Genomic DNA, 25,961 nt, shown 5'->3' with positions numbered 1-25,961 from the left:
AACTTTTACCAGTTGAAGTAGGATCTTTAGAAAATAATTAGCCAAGGGGCATGAGTAAGCTGAATGACAACGATACGTCACTATTTTTAAACGGGAATAGTTATGTTGATGTTGATGTTGAAACATGTGATGACAACATTAATTATTGTGAAATAGTTCCTAAACAAATATATTTGACAGAATTTCATGTCAACTAACTTAAGCCTCTTTTATTCATTCAGTCTCATTCTCAATGTTATCAGGTTCGTTCGGTGCATTCACTTCGCTGGAAGTAGACTCCTGTTCCCCACCGACCGTTTCTTCAGACTCCGTTGTACCGGTTTCCGCTGCTGGTGTGGTCATGCTTTCCGGTACGTTCTCGCAATGTTTCCCACTGACACCTGACGGGCAGTTGCATCTAAAATTGCCGTCTTCTGCTAACAATGACTGACACTTGCCGCCGTTCTTGCAAGTGTCGGGATTCTTCTCGCAATAGTTTAGCTCTGTAAAAATAAAATTTACGCTTTATACGATTTTATACCAAAACTACGAAAAGTTTATCTCTTTGTAAATTCAATTAATTGGTACTGACAAAAGGTCTATCACTATATTTCAGAGTATGATCACGATAAAGATGTTTAGAAGTAAATTATTCTTATTTTAAGAAAAAAAATCTTTAAAACGATCATTAAAATTAAATTACAAACCTCACTGAGTTTCTTTATAATTTTTTTTCAGTAGGTGGCGCATTGCGAACTAATGTAAATTTAATTTTGAGTAAATAATTGTAATTACCTCATTAATTTAAGTTATTTTGACTTTGACTTTGACTTTTATTCATTTACATTTTTATTACAATTGTCAATTATAGTACTATAATTTCTGTGTTTATACTTTATTCTACATGCGTCATAATGAAAGATAAATAAGGAAAATAAAAATGATAATAAATAAAAGTTTCACAATTTACGAAGCTGTCGTACAAAAGAAGCTTATCCATCGAAGCGATTTCAGATAACCATCTATACTTAATCATTGCTATAATTGACGTTCTCATAGCAAATTCTATTAATGAGTTTTATTAAAACTGATAAATACGATTCTTTTAACATTTGGTTATGAAAACTTTGCAGCGTTCATTTAAGAACGCTTCATATTCCTGGCTACTACAGCCACAATACTTTATTTAAAATAATTCTTGCGCGTTCGAATTCAAATTCGAAAAAGGATTTGAATTCGGAAGCCTCTAGCAATGCTATCGTCTTTTTTTGCATTTGAGCGTGCACAGCTGGATGTTTTCAACCACCCGCGAAACGCTTAAAACTTCTTGAAGTTTCGAGAGATTTTTTTTTATTTAATTCGAATTCAAAAATTCTCCGTTCATCACACCTTTACAGATCAAATGCTTCAGACCTGAGACGAACATATGAAAGAAACTAAACAAGACCATGATTTTTAAATTTAAAAAAAATACATATTAAATACAAGTTGAAATAGTCTAAAGGCGAACACATCATATGCAATGTGTGCTAACTTCTATAAACTCAATATTATGCATGCAACCGCTCTTTGACAATATTATTTTAAAACTAACAATAGAAACTTTCTTAATATTTTCTGTTATCCGATTGTAAAAGCAAATACTGAAGAGAAAGTCGAATCATTGGCACAAAGATTTTGCTTCTAGTGTTTATATAGAATGTGTCACAGTCCTTGTGAAATTGCTAATGTTTTTGTCAATATTTTCTACTTAATAAAAAACTCTATATGTCTCACCTTCATCGCAGAGCATTCCACCCCAGCCTTGTTTACAAATGCATTCCCATGGTCGATTACAGGTGCCGTGCACGCAGCCAGGGTAGGGATGGCACTGCGTACAGTTCTTGCCTGTCCAACCCACTTTGCAGCGACACTCTCCCGGTCGCCTGCAATATCCTCGCTCACCGTGACATCCAGGTGCACAAATTGCTGCCATAAAAAAAGTTACACTTAAACTGTTGTATACAGAAAACTAGATCCTAGTCTAGATATAGAGACAGAGATAGATATAGAAAAAATAGAAATAGAAAACACACAAACAAAAAAAGAAATCACTGCAAATAAATTAGAAATCACTATAAACGCAACAATCCTGCCTATTGTACATATAATAGTGTAATAAATAAATGTTATTTGAAACAAAGATTTTGCATAAGAAACCATTAAACATGAGTGTCACGTACATTTTGCAATGTCACGTGTATGGACATAGAAGTAATACAATGATTGATATTGAAATGGAAAGTAGAAAGAAGAAAGTGATGAAATTAGTTATGATCATACATCATTGCGTGACTGGTTGCGTAGACGAATGTGCAATACGCCAAGTTAATATGTATTTGTAAACAAAACCGTTTAACTTTAAAATGAAAACTTTGCTTTTTTACTGAACATAATATTGAATAAAACTTTTAACGTAAACCTTAACATGGATGTCTGTTTTTGTGAGTAAAAGTCCCTTTTCTCCGATCTATTCTACACTCTGTGTTATCAGCCTACAGCATCTGCAACTTGCGAATCAGTTACGCTACATCGGTTATTTTCGTACGTCTAAAGATTTCGACATTCTTTATTCGATCCAGTAGAGAAATCCCGAGTATGGTCCCTCGCCATATCTCGTTGGAAGACTGTAAAATTTCCTATTTGATTCAGATTGAGAGACAACATTTCTGGGCCACAAGTCGTTACTGTGATATTGTATGTTAGACATATCGGTCGTAAATTTTCGTTTAATAACACAATGGGGTATTGGACGAGAAGATGTTTTTATAGTGTCCACAACAATGACTGGGTGAATTCACTATTGACCTCTTTTTCGACTTTAGACTTACCTAGCAGGATATTTCCCTAGGTACACGCTTACGCCGACAATTTCAAAAATAGATGCTCCAACTGATATTGGGTTAAGCTTGTCAATGTTCATATTAAGGTACACACGTTGTGAAAATTAATTGAGATTTTCGAGAATCGTGCTGCGTCCTATCATCAAATTTGCCATGACTTTTCTTCTACTGTTTTTCAGCCGAAGGACGCCCATTGCAAAGCCCAAAAATCGACGCGATAACCAATCCTGTTCTGCCCGCATTCACCGACTTCCCGCGACCTTAACTATATTGTCCGTCTATCGGCTCGTGGTCGCCACTCGAAAACATTTACTGCCACTGCCACTGCCACTTCAAACGTACAATTTTTCGAGCTTCATAAGTGATTTTAGTTCTTTTGACATAAGTATACTATACATGACTATAAACCAATATACTATTGTCAGAAAAGCGGAAGAAATGTGGAAAGAAAGATGAAGTAGGAAAGATTATAAAAAGAACGCAAATAAAAGTAATGTGAAAAAAAAACGACCCTGTCCTTCTCAAAGAAAGAGGTACAAGAGGCGTCATAGCAAGGGGCTGACATAATATATATGTATACTATTTAAGTACGTTCTTATAAATTGTGGAAACTTTTAGAGAGTTAGTGAATGATTGTGATACTTACGTGTCTGGCAGAGTAGTCCAGTGTATCCGGGTAGGCACTTGCACTCGAGAGGCTTGTCGCAGTAGCCGTGCTGGCAGCCGGGTAGCGGCTGGCAAGCACGACAAGTGGGCCCGGCCCATCCCAGTCGACAGCGGCACTCGCCCGGCGCTTCACAATATCCACGAGTCGCGTGGCAGTCCGAACGACAGATTGCTAACAAACATAACACGTTATTTTTTAATCTAAAAAACTTAGAGGTCATTTAAAGTGACCACTTGAATACGTCATGAAAAGTAATCCTAGAAGAACCCAATTTGATAATTTGTATAAGAATGAACTCCCCTATAATGCATATTGCAACTTAACTCAAAACTTAAAGCTATTAAAACATATTTTTGAAGAGAAATTTGTGGTCTAATATTCCGTAACTAAAGTTAAAATTCATTAAAGTTATTCATTTCTCAATATGTTCCTAGGGTTGTGTTTTTAGGATCATTTACAGTGAGCAAAAATCTATTTGATATTCACTAGAATAAAATATAATGATCCCTTCCTATAATTTTTGCTCTTTTAACACTAAAAAAACCCTTTTCACTATAATTTTTGTCTCATAGACTTCTTAAATTAAATACTAGATAATTTAAACACATTAAATGTAATTATCAGTAATCGTAAAATAAAACTATTTATGTGATAATAAACATATTTTTTATATAAATACCATATGTTTGTATAAATCCACTACTTTTCTCTACACTCCTTTGTGTTAACTGGTAGAGAATGCCTAAAGGCATTAAACATAACAAAATTGGTAAAAAGGGTGAATAAATAGGACGAATAAATAAGTAAACATCTTTCATCACTATAAAAAATCAAATCGTCAAAATTAAATCTAAAACAAAATTCAAACGAATCAAAAATCGATCAAATCATTGAAATCGCTTGTTTTTACTGTAAAATCATTACGTTGTTTATTATTTTTGAAAAGGGTGTACTATATATTAATTGACAGAAAATGAGCTATACATTAACCATGATAAGAAGCTCTACATTCCATAACGTATTTCAAACTTGAGAATATCTATAGATTGCGATGATCGATCACTAAGACAGTTTATCGCCTTGTATGCGATCAATTATAAATTCAGATGCCATATAAGCGTGCATTTATAATACCAAACCTTCATAGATCCGTATAACCTTTTATTATTGAGTTGTAATACTTTTAATGAAGAATCAACCTCAATGCACAAAGAAATCTTGTTTCAGTTTTTATAGCTGATTTTTTCTTTAGGGTTGCGCAAAACATATTAAACAAATTGTTAAGTGTACTACCATGTTTAATGTTAAGATAATCCTGTTTGCTATTTCTATGTACATTTGTTGATTTTGCAAACTAAATAAAAATAAAGGACTTCATTTCACGGAGTAATCGACCAATAAAAACAAGTTTGTGCTCTTCTTAAATCAGGATGTGTTTAGGATATGTCAATTTCATTCAATTGGGCTCTTTTTACTTTCTTCTCGTGACGTATAGTGATCAGTGATACATACGTTCAGTGCAGAAGATTCCATCCCAGCCGGGACGGCACTGGCATTCGAAGGACACGTTGCAATAGCCGTGCTGGCAGCCGGGCATCGGGATGCACTTGTTGCAGCGTTCTCCGTAAAAGCCCATCTTACAGCGACACTCGCCCGGACGATTGCAATATCCTACACACCATATTAAACAGTACATACATGATTATGGAGAAAGCTATGTTATTATTTAATATTTAATTATGACATCGGAAAAGGAATAACGAGATTCCTTAACATAACTAACATATTCCTGAACGAAAATCACATAGTTGAAGTCGCAATGAACTGAGGTTACATAGCGCGCAGAACGAATAGCAGCCGGGGCCTTAAGATTCAGAAGTGGAGACCACGGATCGGTAAGCGTAGCCTAAGACGTACTCCCACAAAGTGGGCTTCCTTATTAGTCTTTGAAAGACGCTGGACGCAGGCCACTTTTAACCGGTCTTATTAGAAATCTGTAGAAGAGACCATGTCCATCAGTGGACGTTCGAGTTCTGAAATAATGATGATATAAGAGATTTCCACATATGTAAATACATAAAGTCAGTACTTATCACGATATCTCTGGAATGGTAATACATAAGGACTTGAAATTTGGTAGGAATATTCCTTTCACTAAGAAAAAATAAAATAAGAATGGATTTTACGTAATTGTACCCAAAAGGAGGGTTGAGACAGCATTCATTAAGTTCGCCAAGCGGGCAGGAGACAACTAGTCTTATTTAAATATGTTTTTATAGAGGGCTTTAACTTTAATATGTGGTAATGCCAACCGCAAAAGTCGAAAGTGGATCGACTAATCAAGGAAATGATTTTGTAATAATTATGTTTTTAAAAAGTATTTCATCTTGAATTAGATGTGATAGAGATGTATAACTCACCTTGCAGCGGATCACATCCTTTCTTGCAGATGGGCACGTCGCAGAGATCACCCTGCCAGCCGGGCAGGCACTTGGGCTCGCCCTTGTCGTCGCACACGTAGTGGCTGTGTTCACTCTGCACGGCCGGCAGTTCGCACGCCTGACGGAATGGCTTCTGAGGTAAGGAGACAGTTGTGACGGGTGCTTGGAGTGCTAGTGGAAGCCATGCCAAGCTTGCTCGCAAGCGACTTAAGCGGTTCAAACGCTATCAATACGTAGTTATTGAGTTTAAATAAAAAACATTACTAAATGAATAAACATTTACAAATAAAATTCTGCTTGGTACATACTGTTTTACTATCGTATTTTTTTTTTATTATTGTCATAACGTTCTATTTTTATTCTATTTATTATTATGCTTTCAGGTTCAACTAAGATATAAAAGAGACATTTTATTGTGCCAAACACAGGTGGAGATTTTATACACATTTATGAAGATGTTATTATATACCTAAATATATTGTATATATATATATATATATACAATATATTTATATATTGTATATATATATATATATACAATATATATATATATATATATATATATATATATATATATATATATATATTTATATATTTATATATATAAATGTATGCACTAGGTTAAAGAATTGTTTAATGATTTTGTGTCTTTATGTTCGCGTTGTTAATGATAAGATTCTTTTTCATCTAGCGAAATATTAAGAATTCATTTAAATAAGATATTATCACAAAAATATAGACGTTGGTTTCTATATATATTTAAAACAGCGACACGGGGGCAGACGTTGGAACCTTTATAGCGACATAAATTAGGTACTTATTCTGTAGGTTTTAATAAGAATAAATTAATAGTATATGCAACATAATTACATAGTATTAAAATTGAAAATTTATTTTATCTCAAGATATGTCTATTCAAAGCGTTTTTTCTTACGGTATTTAATTATGGGGTAGTGCTGCCGATATTAAATCTATATTTATTTATAGAAAAGCAGCTTTTTTTACGAGCTATTCATAGCGTAAAAGATAGAGATTCCCTATTAGATGTTTAAAAGAAATTGATATTCTAACATTTGCTTCGCAAAACATTTTTAATGACATATTATTTGTGCTTCGTACTATAAAATATTATATGAAAAATAGTGACAGACACATAGTAAATGCAAGAAATAAAAATAAACTCGTAACGCCTAAATTTCATTTTAAAAAATCATGTGTCTGGGTGTTCGCAAATATAATGAAGTTCCAAAAGATATCTTAGACCTTCACTTTCGTAGTTACAAATCTATAATTAAAAGTATATTGTTTAAAAAATCTTATTATATCATTTAAGAGTTTTTAGGTGATCGAAATATGTGGAACTTGGTTAATTGACTAGTTTACATGATTGTTATTATAATGCACACGTGAAAAATTGATAAATTATATTTAAAAGAGCAACTGTTGAGTAACTGGCCGGCTTTTTGCAACAAATCAGCGTTGCGAGCCGATAGAAGCTTACTGCTTATAATATTGATATAGTCGATGATTAAAAACAACTGTAAATAAACGCGTACTTGAATAAAGATATTTTGAATTGAATTGAATGTTTATCCTGTCCGATAAATCAAATGCCGTCTAATTAGCATGACGTTAAGTGCAATAAATGGTTTACAAATTAATACCTAGAGCCTAAAAGTGTAAAGTACCATTTCGATAGAATTCTAAAATAAACAAAGAAGGAGATTTTCAGAGAACTGCAAAAGTTTCCTCGAGTTACAACTATTGCAAATAATGGTATAGAAATATGTTTTGTGTTCTCCTATGAGTAATTACGAATTAAAGATTCCGATAGTCTCTTAATATACTAATATGCTATATACTAAATATAACTTATTCATAAATAAGTAAACAATTGTCGAACGTTCCGTTTGGAAATCTATAAGGGAGGGTTTTGTCCAGTTGTGGACAGTCTACGGGTGAAAGGATGTACAAATTAATATTATTATACACTAATATGTAAAATAACGACAACACCAAAAGAGATTTATATGACACAAGTCTGACCTAGGACAGGCTTAAACAACTTTCATCCTAACGCACATGCTGTGGACCGTATTGGAAAAGCGTAGTAAATGACCTCGCTCCGCTATCAACCGCTTACAGAACGAATGAACGAACGCCGAATGATGGAACGAACTAAAATAGATCGAATTTTTATTATAATCAGTCATCATTAAGGGTTTGGTCTAAATACTTTTATCGATGTTTCATCTACATATGTTTTTTTGTTTAAATCCATTCCTTTTAAAGATTCGCTGACCGATTTCTGAATGCTATCGTTTTTAGTTACATTGAAATGGGCACTTTATTGATTACTTCAATAGCAGATATCTACAATTAAAATATTTTAAGCTCCTTTAAAAGGGTGAATATATATCTCAATTTCTGTCAAAATCAATCGTTACATAAATAATAAATAACTTGATAATGATATAGTAGAAGAAAGCTAAATATTAGTTATTGTTTACTACTTATCTCACCGCAGTTATCCTAGCGGTAGAGCACTGAGGCTTGTGATAGTAGATGGCGGGTTCGATCCGGGATACCATTAATATAATAATTCTTGATTATAATTCACACTTTGTGCATTATTTACGTAGGATTGCCACTTCTCAAACAAGTTTTCAGAGAATGGGCAGCAGTGTTCTCTGCGTACCATAATATCACACTATGATCGCCAACCCGCCTCTCTAGCGCGTCGATCATAGTATATACTCCTTAGCTACCTTTGGGGGAAATCTATGCCTTTCAATAAGCGTCTAAAAAGCGTAAAAAAAACAATAATATAAAAGTGTAAATAATAGGTTAACAAGCTTTAAAGCTTTTTGCTGATAAGTGAGCACTACATTATACATTCACACCTTTAAAGGTACTGCACTTATAACCAACTCATCACAAATAACTAATCACCCTGAACAGTATTCACTAATTGCATTGATTAAGATTGATTGTTTAGAGAGTTGAACTAATGTCATCATCGCAACCCGCCAAAGACCATCATTTAGGTGATACGTTTGGCAAGCGCTGGCATCCGAGAAATTACCTTTCACATTATTAAACAAATGCCAAAGTATGCTCTTACGTTGTGATGCAAATAACAAAAAACATACGTCTCATTAGCAGTTTCTTGTTCTATATGAGTAATCAATGTAAGACGTATACAGTTATATTTGACTCATTCTGAAGAAAGTTATTAACGCTAAAATTAGATCATATTACGGTATTTTAATATACACGAGCTGAAGTGTAGTCAAAAGCATTCTCATACAGTCGCAAACAATATTTTTTTGTAACAATTATTTTAGGGTCTCTGATATATAATAAAATTGTTAATCAGTATTTCAGTTTATAATATTCATAATGTAAATATTGCAATATAATTATGGATACATTCATCACCATGTCAGGTGATAGACGCCTTTTGAAAGTCATAGGCCTCCTCCAAAATTCGCCACGATCACCAGTCTTGTGCTACCCGTGTCCAATAACTTCCTGCCACTATATCTTCGGTGAACATAGTGGACGGGTTGGCGATCACAGTGTGGTATTAGGGAACATACAGGACGCTACTGCCCTTCTTCTGGAAACTTGTTTGTGAGTAGTGGCAATCCTATATAACTAATGCACAAAGTGTGAATTATATAAGATTGTATTGGGGAAATAGAACCCGCGAACTACGATAGGAAATGTCAAGATACTACCACTAAGCTACCATTACTAACGAAAAGGTACAATTGACTAACAAAAAGTTGAATACATGTTATTTTGTAAATCGCAGAAAAGTATGGAATGAACAAAGCTAACGACGGAGATGCATGAAATTAGGACGAGGCATAAACTCAAAAAGGTATCCAATCAAAGAAAGAAATAGTAAAAACACTAACAGCTAACATTAATAAAACAATAAACATAATTAAAATAATTTTGAATGTAAATTTTATGATTTGAAAATGAAAACATTCATTCCTTCATTGCAGCTAAAAAAGAGAATGTGTACCAATTTCCTTAATGCGAATTCCCTTAAGTTGACTGTTGTTTGCCTAATAATTCAACAAACCTCAGTTAACATACTAGTCTTGAAGTTAAAAGACTGCTTCATTATACCCATCTAGACAGCTTTTTGCAAAATAAACCCATGACCAGTGAAATGTGTTCTATTAGATTAAAACGTACGCAATATATCGGTCATTATCTATTCAATTGCAAGTATCTCCGTAAAGGTATACGAAGTAGTTACTTGCTACTGGATGAAAAAGAAGACTTATTATACTGTCGCAATGTCCTTTTTCATTTAAGGTGTTTTAGGAACGCCATTGCCGATGCCTGGAAAGTTACACCTTGCTTAACTAAGTTGATTAAAGTTATTTATTAGAACTCGTGCTTGTAAGTAAAATATATTATTTATTCAAGATGTTTTTATATTGCTCTACTAATAGTAAAAGTCTGATGAAACTATTTATATTATCATAATTTCAACCGTAAAGACCGGTGGACATAAACTATTAATAACACAGGAAGGAAACGGCCTGCACCAAGCGTCTTCCAATATCCTTAACAAACTCGTCTGTCCACTTTGATGTCCTGCGCTGTGCTTGCGATCTATCCCCTAAACTCGAGAATCGTAAAATCCTTCTGTTCTGCGAGCAATATAGCCCACCATTGCTACTTTATATTGCCATCTCCCTTTTTATGGCTTGTTAAGTAACTGTGACGTTGTCAACAAGATCAGAACTATTAGTAAAAACAAATCGAGACTATCTTTTGTTTACTGCTTTAGATCTTCTCTTTACCTTTTACGGTTACAGGACTCTGTCGTAAGTTATTGTGCTGTTTATTTTTACTAATACCTGGTTTAACTGCTTAGGTTTCCATGGAATAAATGTGCGTGTGCGAGTCCATTGCTTTGTAGGGAGAAGGGTCAAGGGCAATGCATGGGACTGAAAACACGCGTAGCAAATTTCAGGGAGGCTATCTAATTATTCATTTAAATTCAGCTTTACCAATTAGACCAGTGTTTCCCAACGTGGAGGAGCCACACAGGGGGGCAACTTGATTTTTAAGGGGGGCAATTCGAAAGTGGACACGGAACGAGTTTAAACCTTTGGCTTTAATTAAAAAAAAGTATATATGTTACATAGGGGAAATAACAGAATTTTAGAAAAAATTTAGTGGTACTACCGATGTCGATCGTTACCGTTGTTTTTTGAACTGAACCTTCACTGCAGCCAGGGGCATTTCCAAAGTACGTGTGCTCGAAGTGGTAAGGGGTGGAGGGTTCCTAGCCTGATAAAAACCTCTTTTATAATAATAAAAACTCATCGCGGCTTATTCAATTATAGCATTTACAATACGTAATATCATGTCAAGGCACAGTTTTATGCTTACTATTTTTCTGTTAGCATTTACAGCTTCGACGTTTCGAGATGGTAGAATGGAGATAGCATTCAGACCAAGTCTTCAGAGAATAGTACGCAGCATTTGATATGGCACGACGGAAAAACGAGCGAGATCTTTAGTTAGTTCCGGTTTTGTTATCTTTGTCAATCGCAATCACCAAGTTTTTTAAGCACAATGCTATTAAAATCGCTCTACAGAACCGCACCTAGTCCATCTTTGCTGTAAGACTCACTGTTCTGCCGACTATGCCAAATCAAATACCGATACTATAACAAATAGCATTGGTTAAAATAAAAATCAAACCGGAGCCGAGCAGAGTGCAATGAAGTGGTTTTTAATTTATTCATTATTGTACACAATAAAAATATATTAAGAAGGATATAAAAAAGAAGTAATACTCTACTATATATACGGGGTACAATTTATGCAAAGATGGTACAAATGGCAATTTTATTGCTCCATGCGATTTTTATCAAGACAATAGTTAGATGCTAAAGTACCGATTAATCCTAATAAATAAATATAATTCCACATTAAACGCACGCAAAGCTCATATTTTTACTTTGTTTACATAAAAAACCCAAACGACTTTGATCTGCGTGACCCGAAATTTATTTTTGTTATTTCCTTAGCACAGGAGCGACAAAGACGTCGGTGAGTCACGAGCTACTTTCTAAAACGACCGCGAGAAAGCAACAAGAAAGTGTGCCGCGAGGAAAACCACAGAGAAAACATTGCTTTCGGTCCGAGAAACTTTGTCTATGGCAAAATATTAAAATTTATGTTTGCTCATTAGGTTAATTGCATTTATAACAAACTCGCATGAATCATGCGACGATTTATATCGACCTTATAATATTGTGATGAAATAATAAAAGATTTCTAGTCTGAAATAGACACTAACCTAACTGCATTTATAACTGTAAATAGATCTTAAAGTTATTTTAAAAATATTTAATTATTATTTCTTCTAGGAAACAAGCAACACCTGGTTTGAAAAAGAAATCAGTATTATTTTTGTACCTTTGAGATAAAGATAAGATAAACATAAAATTAATTTATTTAATATTGGAACTTTCTACAGAATTCTTATTGATCGTCAACTTATTATCTTTTTTAATCTATTTTATTTTAGACCTTACTCTGCTTCGCAAGGTGTTATAGTAGTGGAGAAGAATCAGGAAGATATTTATCTGAGTACAAAGTCTTTCTTATAATAAACTTTATATCTCAGTGTGAATATGCTTTAATAATCAAATTTAAAAACTAACATAAATCATGAAGTTTAATGCTAGTTAAAATTCAATGACTTTTATATACCTAAACCTTTAACATTAAAATGCATAGGAATCACATATTATTAACACCATGTTTTTATAATTTAACGAATAATTATTCAGTAAAACATCTACTTTAATCGCATGTAACAAATTTATAAACAGAGTGTCCAATACTTTGGCATAGTATATTGACTGGTAGACCTAATTTTAAATCAGCTTCCGTTAAACTCTGAATAAAATTAATTATAAAGGGGCAATTAAGCAATAGAAACGACACACTTGTACTTCAATTTCTTGTAACCTATATTATTTGTGTATATACTTAACCTTGATAAATTTTACTATTAATTACAATAAATTAACATTTTAATAATCTTCTAACTTAAAATTTTCTTCTTCCAACTGAAACTTTTTTAATTTTATAGCTTTTTTTGTTGTTTTTAATAAACTTGGTAATTTGGGTGTAATTAATCTTTAACTCATGAACAAGAACTTGTTTAACACTAAGTATTTTAATTTAGCGCCTAAAGATTCTCTTATGGTTAATTTTCCCTATCCAAGGGCTCCAAAGGTTATATAAATTTAATAATTAAATCTTTATAACTTTGATATACATATGTATGTATGTATATATATATATATACTTTTATATATATATATATATATATATATAAATTACGATGTATTAATGTATTCATAGGGCCGGAAAGTAATGTCGTTTCTGTCGGCATATTTTACAGAAAAACCGATTGATCTGGTTCGGTTCCGGCATTAAAAATTTGTATACTAGCTGGCAAAAGGTTGTTGGTAACGAAGGCGAATATATTGTTGATTAGAAATGAAAACTTGTTTAACTTTGTATTACTTTCCTGTCACGTTCATTTTTAATACTTTCCTATTTACGATTTATTATTTTTTATGAACCATTTTTTTTTCAACTATTCCTTGTTAAAGATTAAAAGTCTAATCTGAATATATGTTTAAAAATATGAGCATCGAATAAACGTACATTAAACACTACATTAATACAGAACGTTTGAGTATTATTTATATTAGTAAAACTCGAGCACAATGAATTTGTTACAAATTTAACGTGTTAGAACAAATGGATAAATATATGCATAAACAGATGTTGTTGGACATGATCGGATGTGAAAAAATTACACTGAAACCGTTCAATCAAATGTAATTCCGTTACCAGTAACAGTGTTTCATCTCCGCCATTACCAACTAACGATAAATCAAATTAGAAAAACAGTTTAACAATGTTGCTTTGTCAAAAACAGGCTATAGAAAAGGAAATCGTGGCATCCTTTCCTGGAACTTTATTTTTTATGAATAAATTTTATTTTCACAAGACATCGTGTTTAGTGTTATCGTAACTTGTAGTTCACTCATAACATAGCATTCAATGTATTTTTTGCGTCTTTTTTGTGCTGCCGTCGTATCTATTTCTGCCAAAACATGCAAAAGTGCATCACTGTGTTTCGATTCGAAGAATATAATAATTAAAGAAATTATCGGAAAGAAAGCAAATATCTAAAAAATCACGGCCGCCGGTGAAAAATGAGATCAATAATTCTAAAAGATCATCTAATTAATTTTGTCAATTCAACAAGTAAACTATTGCGCGCATTGCGCAACTATTTAAAAAAAACTGTTGCGTTACCAAACGCAGTGATAGAAATTTTAACGTTTTAAATTTCTAAAAATTGGAGACTCAAATTTTAATGTCTTATTATTTATAGACAGACGAACGCACGAGTCGTGTAATGAATTTATGAAACAATTTTAAATAAAATTATTTCTTTAATTCTCCCAGGAGAAATGAGAAATTCTTATAAGTTATTTATTATTTATTTTTCACTCTTTCTGTAACTTATATAATGGCAGAATTAATACCTTACTGGCATTTCCTATCGGTGAACCCAAACAAAAAAATCATTTGTGAAAACAAATAAAGCTATTTAAAGCGAAAGCGTGCGCTTTTTATGTATTAACAAAAACTCACCTGCTTCTTCCATTTCGGCAAATACTTTGCCGGAACAACGATTTGCATAACACAACATAGTACAAAAAGAAATAGAAGATGCTTCATCTTCAATCCATTTAAAGTAAAGCGGGTTACGGTGTAGTGTCCGGGGACTGCAATGATCTTTTGCTATACAACGGGAGCAAGTAGACCGCGAGATGGGATCTTATGTTAACGGTACAGTCAGAGCGCAATGATGCGCGGACGCAGGCTGAGCCGGTACTGTTATGCTGTGTTATTGAACTTGACTTTAGAGAGGCTACTTTCGCCGGAATCGCGTTTTTACTGGGCCACGAAACGCGCGGGCCTGTAGATGACACTTAACTTGTGATTTCACCAAATTTAATATATAACAAGGTTCATAGAATAAATATTTTGTATTGTACCCGGCTTTTATTTTGGCACATTATAAATATAGTTTGTTGGTAATATTAATATATAATAAACACAATCGGTTTTAACTGCACTATATACATATATTGGTAAATGTGACGTGCTAAATCAAATGCGGAGTACCATCTTAGTAATTAATATATAGTCTTGAATTCAAAAACTTTTATGGCCTAAGGCCGAGAAGTATCTATGTGCAAAAATCATACAATTTCGTTAAATAAAACGTTTGATGGAACGCATTGTAGAGAACATAATAATTTCAGTGGTAAAGTAAGAAACAGAAGAAAAAACATGTGAAAAATCGATTTTATTAGATTGTAAAAGCCTTGTATCTTAATTTGCAACGAGCTTATTAATCAGTTCTTTATAAAAATCGCATGATTTATGAACCATAAATTAACATAAATAATCATTTTGGTTTAATTTTATTATTGTAATAGCAGACCCCGTGACATATAATAATAGATAAAAGGCCTTTTTTGTCATAATAAAAAAAATACTGTTAAATTGTAATAAACCATTAAAGCAGCCGGTTTCGTGGCCCCATCGCAACATCTTAACTGCATTCGCAGGTATTCTATCTGACTCGCGATAATCTGCAGGCGACTGAAACAAATTCCATCAAATATGGAGCGCTCGCAAAATAAAAGACCATACTTTTATATGAACTTTCGAAACGAGTTTTTGCCAAACATATTCTATTTATATCAAAAAGTTAATGTACATGCTAATAAATATTGTAATGTTTCTTTCGAGACATTTTTCTATGAACCAATATGTTAAGTTAATAATTAAATTTTATGTACCAATGAAACATACTGAAGTATAGGGGTCCTTATGTATCACAGACTCACAGATATTAATTTGGTCGTTAAAATAAATATTACATAACCTTAAGGCAGCCACCTACCTATTGCTACCTATTTTTACTATATATATATATATATATATATATATATATATATATATATATAAATATATATATAAATATATATATATATATATATATATCCTATTACCTTTTGCCACGTCATAGTCTGCGAATAGTTTAACAGATCTTATTTATTCTTTTTTTAAATTCAGAAACTGTGACTTGAAACTACGCGCTTGATAGTACGCTCCGAACTTCGCGCGTTTGATAGGTCACGTGTCACAAATTTATAGTTATTTGACAGCTACATGTCTGTATTCGCCAATCATAAAATTAATTTACTTCACTTTTAATCAATAAATAAAGTGATCATTTTGATATATGATACGTAAAATATTTTTTTCTACAGCAACAGGACAATAACTTCTGGTAATGCAAAGTCCGGCCGAATAGCTGGTTATTTAAATAAATAATATGTTCATGCCATCTCAAACTATAGGTGGCTCGCCCTTGAATGTTCTATCTAGCGGCGTGTACCACCGAAGGCTTTCATAAAACTTAGCTTAGTTACCTTAAAAGAAGTTTTGGACTATTACTCTCTGCACCTTACCACTTTAAACCCTCAAATCTGCAACTGCCTCTTGGGAACCAGTTTAAGCCCGGTCCGAAAAAATAACTTGTATGTGATCTCGAAGATCTAGAGCATATTCAAATGCCTTAACCTTAACCTGGTATTTTTTCTAACAAAACTATGACCAACGAAACGTCACGTTCAACTGTAACAAGTTTTTTTTTTCATTACAGATTCATGCAACTCGACAAAGGCTCTCAATACAGACAGAGTTCGTATATTATCACAGCAATAATAATGAGTAATGGTAGCTCAGTAGTAGTGGACTGAGACTTGCGATTGTAGGTTGCGGATTCGATTCCAGGGATACAGTCTTATATATATTTCACATATTGTGCATCAATTATATGGAGGATGTGCATCGTCTTCTGCGTACACCATACCAATGTGCGATTGCTAAACCGCCTGCCAAGTGTGGCGATTATGATATATCCCCCATAGATATTTTAAGGGAAGGATTATGCCTTACAGTAGGCTATTATGGGCCTAAACCAGGACGATGGAGTAATAATACCCACTCTTTAATTTCCACATATAACGCTCCTGTCGAACAGTAAGATGTTTGTGCTACTATCTCTTACTGTCACCTAGCATTTATAAGGATAGAGATTATTTATAAATAAAAACGCCACAAATTTCTTACTATTTAATTTCGTATAATTATTATTAAATTATATTCATCACCCTTTTATATACAATGTAATTTATATACACACTATTTAGGTCCATGTTATATATTGACAATAATTACATCTTTTCAAAGCCGCTAAACATTAAATAGAAGTTTTACACACAAAGTTCATAAGGCTTGAGTATACTAAAACATTTTTTTAAATAATCTATTAAGCCGATAACAGACGCTAAAAGTTAAAAAATAGAATGCAATGTCTTTAAAATTTCAAGTACAAAAAAAATTCAAAAAAGTGAATTGTCAACGGAATAAGTTTTAATTTCACATTGAAGTTTAATTTAAAATAATAAATCGTACACAATTACATTATTATCGTACAATAAAAACCAAATCCCAGAAATCTATTTCAAATTCATTTAATTTTAATCTCATAAGACATTAATGACGCGCGTAATTTGGTCGAAGCCTATTATGGAATAAATTATTCTTGAAGTATCCTTCAAACATTTCGCTTGAGGTTTTAAATGTACAGTTTTTAGCCTAATTCATATTTCCGTAGATTTCTAAACTCAACAATCTTTTAAAACTGATAGTTTTGCAACAATTTTGCTCAGATCAGTCGATTTAGGCACACACCCAAGGCGGAAGTAAACGCGCGACGGCATGGCTACTTACGCGTGTTAGTCGCATTTCCAAGGAGTTACTACACAGGATAAGAAAAAAGGGAGGGTGGCGCGTGAATAGAGAACCGAGCATCAGTGTAACGAGCATCAGTGTAACTGAGCATCAGTATATCCGAAGATCAGTGTAACCGAGAATCAGAGTAACCGGGCATCAGTGTAACCGAGGATCAGTGTAACCGAGCATCAGTGTACATAGCGACGGGAAAAGAACGGAAGGAAGGTGGTACTTGAGTGGAGAACCGAGCATCAGTGCTATTGAGCATCACTGTAACCGAGTATCAGTGCAACCGAGCATCACTGTAACCGAGTATCCGTAAAACCGAGCATTAGTATAACTGAGCATCAATGAAGTTCTTAAATTACATTTTAAACGTTGTTGCATGATGTTCACCAAGTAATCTTTATGACGCTGCTTCCATTGCTCACGCTTCAGCTGCTTACGCAAAAGCAGCACCAAAGGCACTAATAATTATGCCTCAACGGAGTCCATCTTGCAGCTGTAGCAATGTATGCATGAAGATATTTTTGTACCTTTCATTAAGTTTGCATCGCGACTGAATCATAGGCGAGGATAGCACACACCTAGCGATCGTTTCGCAACAATATTAAAGTGATCTGCGACGGCGTCTCTACTTAATTGCTACAAAAAATCGCCGTGAGCAAGGAGCCTTAAAGCCCTATTTATTCATCAATAAAACTTGACAACTAATACCACAGATAAACAATGTTTTACTAAAATCAATTTAGTTATCTGTATCGTAAGGTTTATAAATTTAATATATTTTATACATTTACTTTCTTGCTTTGAGCAAACAATTTCAAAACTATAAAGTAATAAAATTTTATGAAAAAATAATGTTTATTTTTTAAAAGAGAATTGTATCAATCGTAAATAATTGAAAATAAATGCCTTCTTACTGAAATGATGGCGGTATGGTAATAATCAATTCTCTGGATATACAAGGGTTATTTTTTCTTTGACCAAGTGTCATGATTCGTTATGGTTTATATTGAAAGTTCTCTAGGAATTAAAGACCGCAATCTGTGAGAAAGCAATTTTGCTTCTTCACAAAATTGATCGATGAAACTATATACGGGCTTATGTTAAATACTCCAGGTCAACAACGAACACCTACTGCAATCATATAATACAAACGTGTAAATAAATTAATGTTAATATATTTTTGTTTAGATCTTAACAATTCAAGTTGAATGATATATTTCAGTTTTCAATCTAGACTTTTATATCTTACGGTACTGTATTCGTCATATAGTCAAAACCAAATAATATTCTTTTCACATTGTTATTGGAATCTAGCTAAGAATGTTTCTATACTATTTTATTTGTTCTGTACGGTAAAGATGCGTTTTCTTGCTCACGATTTTATTTAATAAATAACGTATGTATGTAGACATCAGAAAACCTTGCAATAAAGAGATTCGTATGGCATTAATATATGATAAGACGCTGCACAAATTTTTATAAAATAGCCGTGTAAACTCATCTTTAAATTGCTACTAAATTGTCGACGCCCACTAATCTCATCTGTCCCTTTCACATTACAATAGTGCGATTGAGATAGCGATCTAACTGTTAGATATATAAAGTATAATAATGTTTTACAGTTACAAGAAAAATTACAATTATTTAATAAGATTAAAACAATATTAATCTCTTTTATGGCCTCTAAACAGATATAACTCGGTCTGAACTACAATAGTACATATTAAATAATTTCATGATTTGCGGCAATTGATTTAATTTTTTTTAAATTATTGTTGTTTACGTAATTCGACATGCTTTCTATTTGAATATAAATAAAATACAAACTAACGTATAAATAAATAGAATAATTATTTAGTAAAAATTAAAAATATTTGCCACGCTCGCAAAGGTATTAAAAATAATAGCCTTATATGTAGTATGCCCTCATATACATGGAATAAGTCACTAAGAAAACAATTCAACATGTGTGACAACAAAAATTTACATAAAAAATAATTATGCTAAATACAAAACATTTAGATATAATTTTCATTTCTAAGTTACACAAATTGTTACCTTTGATATAAATTAAACATCGCATCTATACATTACATAGCTGGTGTGCCGACATTTGGTCGACTAACACGTGACCGAAATGACATTTATGCACACAATAATTATTTGATTTGAATAATTATTGAGAATTTGTAATAGTAAATTATTATCATCATTTCGGCTATGGGACTGTAAGAGCTACATTATGAAATCATCAGCGGCGCATCGAAAAAGGGGAATTCCACAGAAATATAATTCTTTATATAAAGAAAGCGAAAGAAAGCGTTACAATACGTTTCGACTTGTGATTGGCTGACGGTTTTTATTGGTTAAACATTATTTTCATAGTTTTAAATCGGTATAAATAAGGGCTAAGCTTCAAGATTATACACATTTTAACTTCTAACTTCGTGTTGTTATTACCTCCAAGATCTATGAAGAATCCAATATGGGATTCTATTTACTAGGAATTCTACTTTTGGAGACGCCGCTGATGATGATGTAATGTAGCTTCTACAAGACGTTCACTATTGGACATAGGACTCCTCGATATATTTCCAATCGGAACACTTGGAACAGCTTACATCCAGCGTCTCCCGACTACCTTGACAAGATTGTCGGTTCACCTTGTGTGCGAACGTCCATCTGTACCTTGCGGCACCAGCCATCTATTCATTAATTATAAATATAACCATCCATCTAAAACAACGCCAAAATGTCTCTTCGGTCATGTGTCTTTCGGCCAAATCCGTCTGTATAATCTCAGTGTATCTAAAACATATCATTATCTACATCTACATATATATATATATACTTACACACGCATATTATATTTTTTATTTTTCACACATCCGAAGTTTTAATGTATATGCATAGAATATAAGACACTTGCAACAATAACAATTTTTAAACAAGTTAAACACGGTTACATGAATACAAGGCTTTATATATTTCTAATATAAAATAGACAGACTCAAGGCAATATAGTATGATTACACTATTCGATATTCACGATATAAAAATTAAATATGAGAATTCCTAATAGCGTAAAATTTACGCAAATCACACAAATATAAGTCGTATCATCATCATTTCAGCCAACTGCCCACTGTTGGACATACGCCTACCCACAGATTTACAATATGGCCGGTTGGAAGCGGCCTGAGTTCAACGTCTACCGACGCGGCGACCTTAACAAAGTCATCTGCCCTCTCTCTTGTTCGGTACAACTCTTATCTCAAGTAAATAAATTAAATATACAAATCGCTTATTACTTTAGAAAATTAAAGAGGTCGGTTTCTTTTAAAATTTTACATAAGAGCGGTATATACCATAATTCATACTTTCAATTTAATATACATTTTATAATAAATCCTTTAAATTATCATTCAGTGACATTACAACTTCGCGACAGATCATAAGAGATTGAATGAACGACTAATCTAGGTACTCAATGACTCATTCATTTACATTCTTTACAACTGTTAGAGCTAAACAATTAAATTATTTAAATAAACATACGAGTTACGTCCTTGACTTTAAACTTTCATATATTTAAAGTAAAATCAATCATTTATAACCCACTAATGAACATTGGTCTTCCAATGGTGAAGTCCAGGGGTCGATAAACTTGTCATTCAGGAGCCAAGTATAATTTTTTTTATTAATATTGACTCAAACTATAGTCTAAGCTGATGTTTCCCAAAGTGGGGCCTACGCCCCACAGGAATTAAATTTAATTGTTAATGGGAACCATTCGAACATTGATTCAATACGAGTTTTACTCCTTCGATTTAATAAAAAATTATGTACATTACATAGAGGGGCGTAAGAATTTTAGAAAGGCTTAGATGGGACATAGTATAAAAAAGGTATATAAACACACCTCACACAATGTATGTGAGGTGTGCTTATATACCTTGAGAAATACCTTACGCGCCACGTCAGTCATAGGTGACTGACACTAGACTCCGTTAAGTCAGCGTCCACCACCGACGAGTGGCTAGATATATGTCATTACAGCCGTACAATATCCACCACTGAATATATTCTTCCACATAAATTTCACATAGAACAGTACACATAGACATTCTAAAAAAATATTTTCGTGTGGTCTAAACATTGTATGTACAAATGGCTCATAGGACACGATTTTCCGACCCCTAGAATATATAACACGCAGTACTATACTGTGCTTACAATGGCAAATTTCATCAATCAAACGGTTATTTATTAGATTAAATTATTTTGAGAAAAATAGATTCCTTAGCTTATCAAGGAGTATAAATTATTAAGGTTCCAGATAGACTGATGACTTCTGCCAAGCACAGGACTGATAAAGATGTTAAGAAAGGCAAAGGCAATGTACAAGTGGAAAGACAGGTTCTATTCATGATAATATATATAATATTAAGGTTGACGGCTACGTATAGCTATTTTAGAGCGTTTTATTTAAATTTAATTAAAAAATAATTAATCACTTTCAAATGCGTAATTTATGGTATATTCATATTGAACTTTTTTCAATTTTTAGATATACAAATAATCTGTAGCAATTTTGAAATTTATGTGGATTTTGTTAGATAGCTGTCAAACGATTAAAAAAAACCAGTTAATAGTTATTCAAAGAGCGGTTGCTATCTGTCAATCAATATAATTTATCTTAAACTAAATAAGTAATGTAATATACACGAATTAACACATGAAATTACATCATTTACTTGCAAATGAGTGGAATGAAGTCAAGTAAAAATCTAGTAAAGAAAAATAATAAAAAAAAAACATTTAAAATTTTCCAAAACATTTAAAGGCGGTTGATGGAATACTAGTGATATTATCTATAGGTTGTCTATAGACAAAAGTAAATATTCGAAAAAGGAATCTAATGGATGTCAGCCTTAATAAATATGGCGGTGTCAGATCGAAAGTCAAATTGATTATTTATCGAAATGTAAAATGGAATGAATATTAAGTTTTAGTAAATTATTAATTTAGATCTAGTAATTAACATAAAATTGTGACATATTTTTATGTAATTTCGATATACATTTTATTATTCATTTGTGCACAAAAATCATTTTAAGTTAAATGTACCTACAACAGATCACTTACACTTCACGGATTTTTATACAGATTTTCTAGAACAAAATTAAGCTAAATATACACTTTAAATGAGAAGTCACAAAACAAAATATGATAATTCCACTCTATTGTAAAAAAAAAGCTAGCAATGGCTTGTGCGGTACACACTTATTGCTGTAGTCAGCAACTCTGAAGTAAAAAATTTAAGGCAAATCATATTTCCACGTTTAAAAATATTATTAGACGAAATCGGTACAAAATATACATATTAGACACATTTCTGGTAGGCAAATTGAAATGTAAACATATTTCAAGACAATCTGGTACAAATGATATTTCCATTTTTAAGCGATTCAAAATAACAAAATAATAAAAACATTCTTAGCACGTTCATTGCGTTAGGAGATCTGAAAGACCCCTCAATTTTTGTTTTACGAGACGAATAAAATGCTGCCACACTTTGGAGCAGAAGCCATGATTAATGATATGAATAATTTCTTGTGTATAATTGAATTTTATTTGATGACATATTAAAATAATATTAGAGACTTATCAGGTCCCATATGCAGTGCAGGAAAATTTGGTTATGAAGTATTTTTCTAGAAACAACAAACTAGTAGTTCCTTGAAAATATTGTAATTTATACAATCATCTATTCATAAGAAATATTACATTTTTTAATTGTACAAAGACAAACTAATTGTCAGTTATTGACCTTTTGTTAAAAGTAAAATATAATATAATTATCATGTTTTGTTCCATTAGTTCCTCATTCCTCTTCAGATTATTTCATATTATTACGTATTCAATTGACCTAAACCTAACAGTAATAACTTTCATATGATATCTCATATTGAATATTCAACAGAATAAATTTAAACTCGAGTCAAGCTGCAGAATTCATAGTTTTTAAACTTCCCGAATTAAAAACATTTGGTCAGAAATATTAATTTAAAACACTAAACCATTTATACTACAATGCAGTTAAAATGTATACGGTATAATAATTATTGGCAGATTTTAATTGTTTTGGCATTTTGAGAACAAAATGTTTATACAAATTTATACGTAAAAAATGTATTATAAAAGGTTAGAGTAAAAAATTCTGTTACCTTTCTGGGATTCTGAGAGCCTCTATATGTCGTATGTTTAATCTATTAAAATATTTGCCAGTTATAATCCCAATGCTGGAAATCATGCATTCTAAAAATGGATATATATTTTTAGACAAAATGTTACTCATCAAAGACAAAATGTTGGGATATACCTACAGTTGTATTTGGCTTATTATGGAGTATGCTTTTGTGAATAATTGTAAAGTATAACATCTGCTTGTGTAAACTCCGAGAACTGTTACCAATGTACCGCGGTATAGTGACGGCGGAATAGTGAAACTCAAGGGCATTTGGTCACCTCTCCCCCCGTCTCGCGCATACCTAAGGCGCGGTACAGCGATAGTGTCAGCACCGTGATTGTTAGTTTATCGATTACTGACTCAGTGAATTTGTCTCTATAATTTTCTTAGCCAGAATCCATTTACACTAATCAAGGGTAATCATAGATAATTGTCACACGATATTTATAGATATATTAATTTTAAATGCCGTACAATAAAAATTACAAAAAGTACTACGCCTTTAATTAACAGGTAACGAAAAAATTAGGAATTTTGTCCAACAACTCATGAAAGGCATTAAAATGTATAAATAGGGTATCCATGTTTTGTGGATAATTTATAAAATCGAAACTTTTTGAAGGGCAACTATTTTTGTTTCTAATGTAAAAGAAAAAATTATATACAGTCATAGACAAATTTTCATTGTGAATAACTTTAACTTTTTTGGTAACATGACCAACCTTTTACCCTTTTTCCCACCTTTTACCACTCTATAGGAATAAAATTACAAATATAGCGACCACAAAGTTTCAATTACTGTCAACGTTCTAAAAGTCATACAAAATTTAGCATTAACAACAAAGACTAAACTTAATACAAATTTCAACTTTAGTGCCCTCACATACGGTTCAATTTTGTTTATTGCCCCTAGATGATATTATCATATTAAGGTCATTAGATATAATAAAATGCCGTTTTTGAACTCTTAGTGTCTACACATAAGTTCCATTTTCGAATGTTGGTCAGGTTAGTACGAAAACATACGATCTGTTAAGTCCATTATAACTCCTTCTGCCTCGTGTCACTGTACAGCGGCACTTGTTTGTACTCGGGGAACGGGTACAGGACCAGATGGTCCGCGGTCTTGTACCACGGGATGAGACCATTCTGAAAAAATAAGATTATATTATCGAATAATACAGTCATATATTTCAATATAACATATTTCTTTTTTAGTCTTATTTATAATTTAGTAAAATATATATGTATACTAGCTGATCCCGCAATCGTTGATTTGCAAAAAAAAAATTATATTTTAATTTACAAATAAAAAATAAGGGTTGATCGTAGAGGGGTGAAAATTTATGGTTGTATGTATTCTTGTATGCTGTATCATAAAAAAAATTAAAACAAAAAATTTCGTTAAAAAATAAAAAAAGTTTTTTAAGTGTGAACAACTTTTATCACTTAGGGGTATAGAAAATAGATAGTAGCCGATTCTCAGACCTACTGAATAAGCATATTAAATTTGGTAAAAATCAGTCAAGCCGTTACAGAGGAGTTCAAGTTCGAAACCGTGACACGAGAATTTTATATATTAGATATACTGGAAAGTGACAAGACATCTTGGAGGTAAGTGAAAGTTTAATCAACAGAATGAACTATGCATTAGTTAACATTTTCAAAGGTCTTATTTAAAAAACAGTAAACTTATTTTAAAATTTGGTTATTTACAGGAACGGTAATTCGTTGTATACAATCTAAATCAGTGTTCCGCAATCGGTGTGCCGTGA

General features: G+C 32.4%; 2 protein-coding genes across 2 annotated transcripts in view; both read right to left on the bottom strand.

The window, feature by feature from the left end:
• Positions 1-212: 212 nt before the first annotated feature.
• Positions 213-14,786, bottom strand: C901. Its single transcript, XM_068774758.1, has 6 exons — positions 14,700-14,786; positions 5,949-6,102; positions 5,041-5,199; positions 3,508-3,699; positions 1,756-1,947; positions 213-482 (listed from the first exon to the last, which is right to left on the bottom strand). Exons 1-6 carry the CDS (start codon positions 14,784-14,786, stop codon positions 214-216), a joined length of 1,053 nt encoding a protein of 350 aa, XP_068630859.1. The 3' UTR covers position 213.
• Positions 14,787-24,909: 10,123 nt separating this feature from the next.
• The window catches only part of FucT6 (alpha-(1,6)-fucosyltransferase), a 54,955-nt gene continuing 53,903 nt past the window's right edge, over positions 24,910-25,961 (bottom strand). The window contains exon 13 of the mRNA XM_068772820.1: positions 24,910-25,335. Coding sequence (XP_068628921.1) covers positions 25,228-25,335 — 108 coding nt within the window. The 3' untranslated portion in view covers positions 24,910-25,227. The remainder of the gene's footprint in view (positions 25,336-25,961) is intronic.

Source organism: Battus philenor, unplaced genomic scaffold (assembly GCF_028537555.1).
Source record: "Battus philenor isolate CCGP_79_NKW_IND1 unplaced genomic scaffold, ilBatPhil1.0.hap1 SCAF_11, whole genome shotgun sequence".
NCBI lineage: Eukaryota > Metazoa > Arthropoda > Insecta > Lepidoptera > Papilionidae > Battus > Battus philenor.
The sequence above is the reverse complement of the archived record's forward strand: the minus strand, read 5'-3'. Positions and strand labels throughout refer to the sequence as shown.

Excerpts from the sequence above, each read along its gene's own strand:
- C901 (XM_068774758.1), bottom strand. The coding sequence starts at position 14,786 with ATGAAGCATCTTCTATTTCTTTTTGTACTATGTTGTGTTATGCAAATC. Across the intron at positions 6,103-14,699 it reads TGCCGAAATGGAAGAAGCAG|AAGCCATTCCGTCAGGCGTG; the intron begins GTGAGTTTTTGT and ends TCCTTACCTCAG. Across the intron at positions 5,200-5,948 it reads AGGATGTGATCCGCTGCAAG|GATATTGCAATCGTCCGGGC; the intron begins GTGAGTTATACA and ends TATGGTGTGTAG.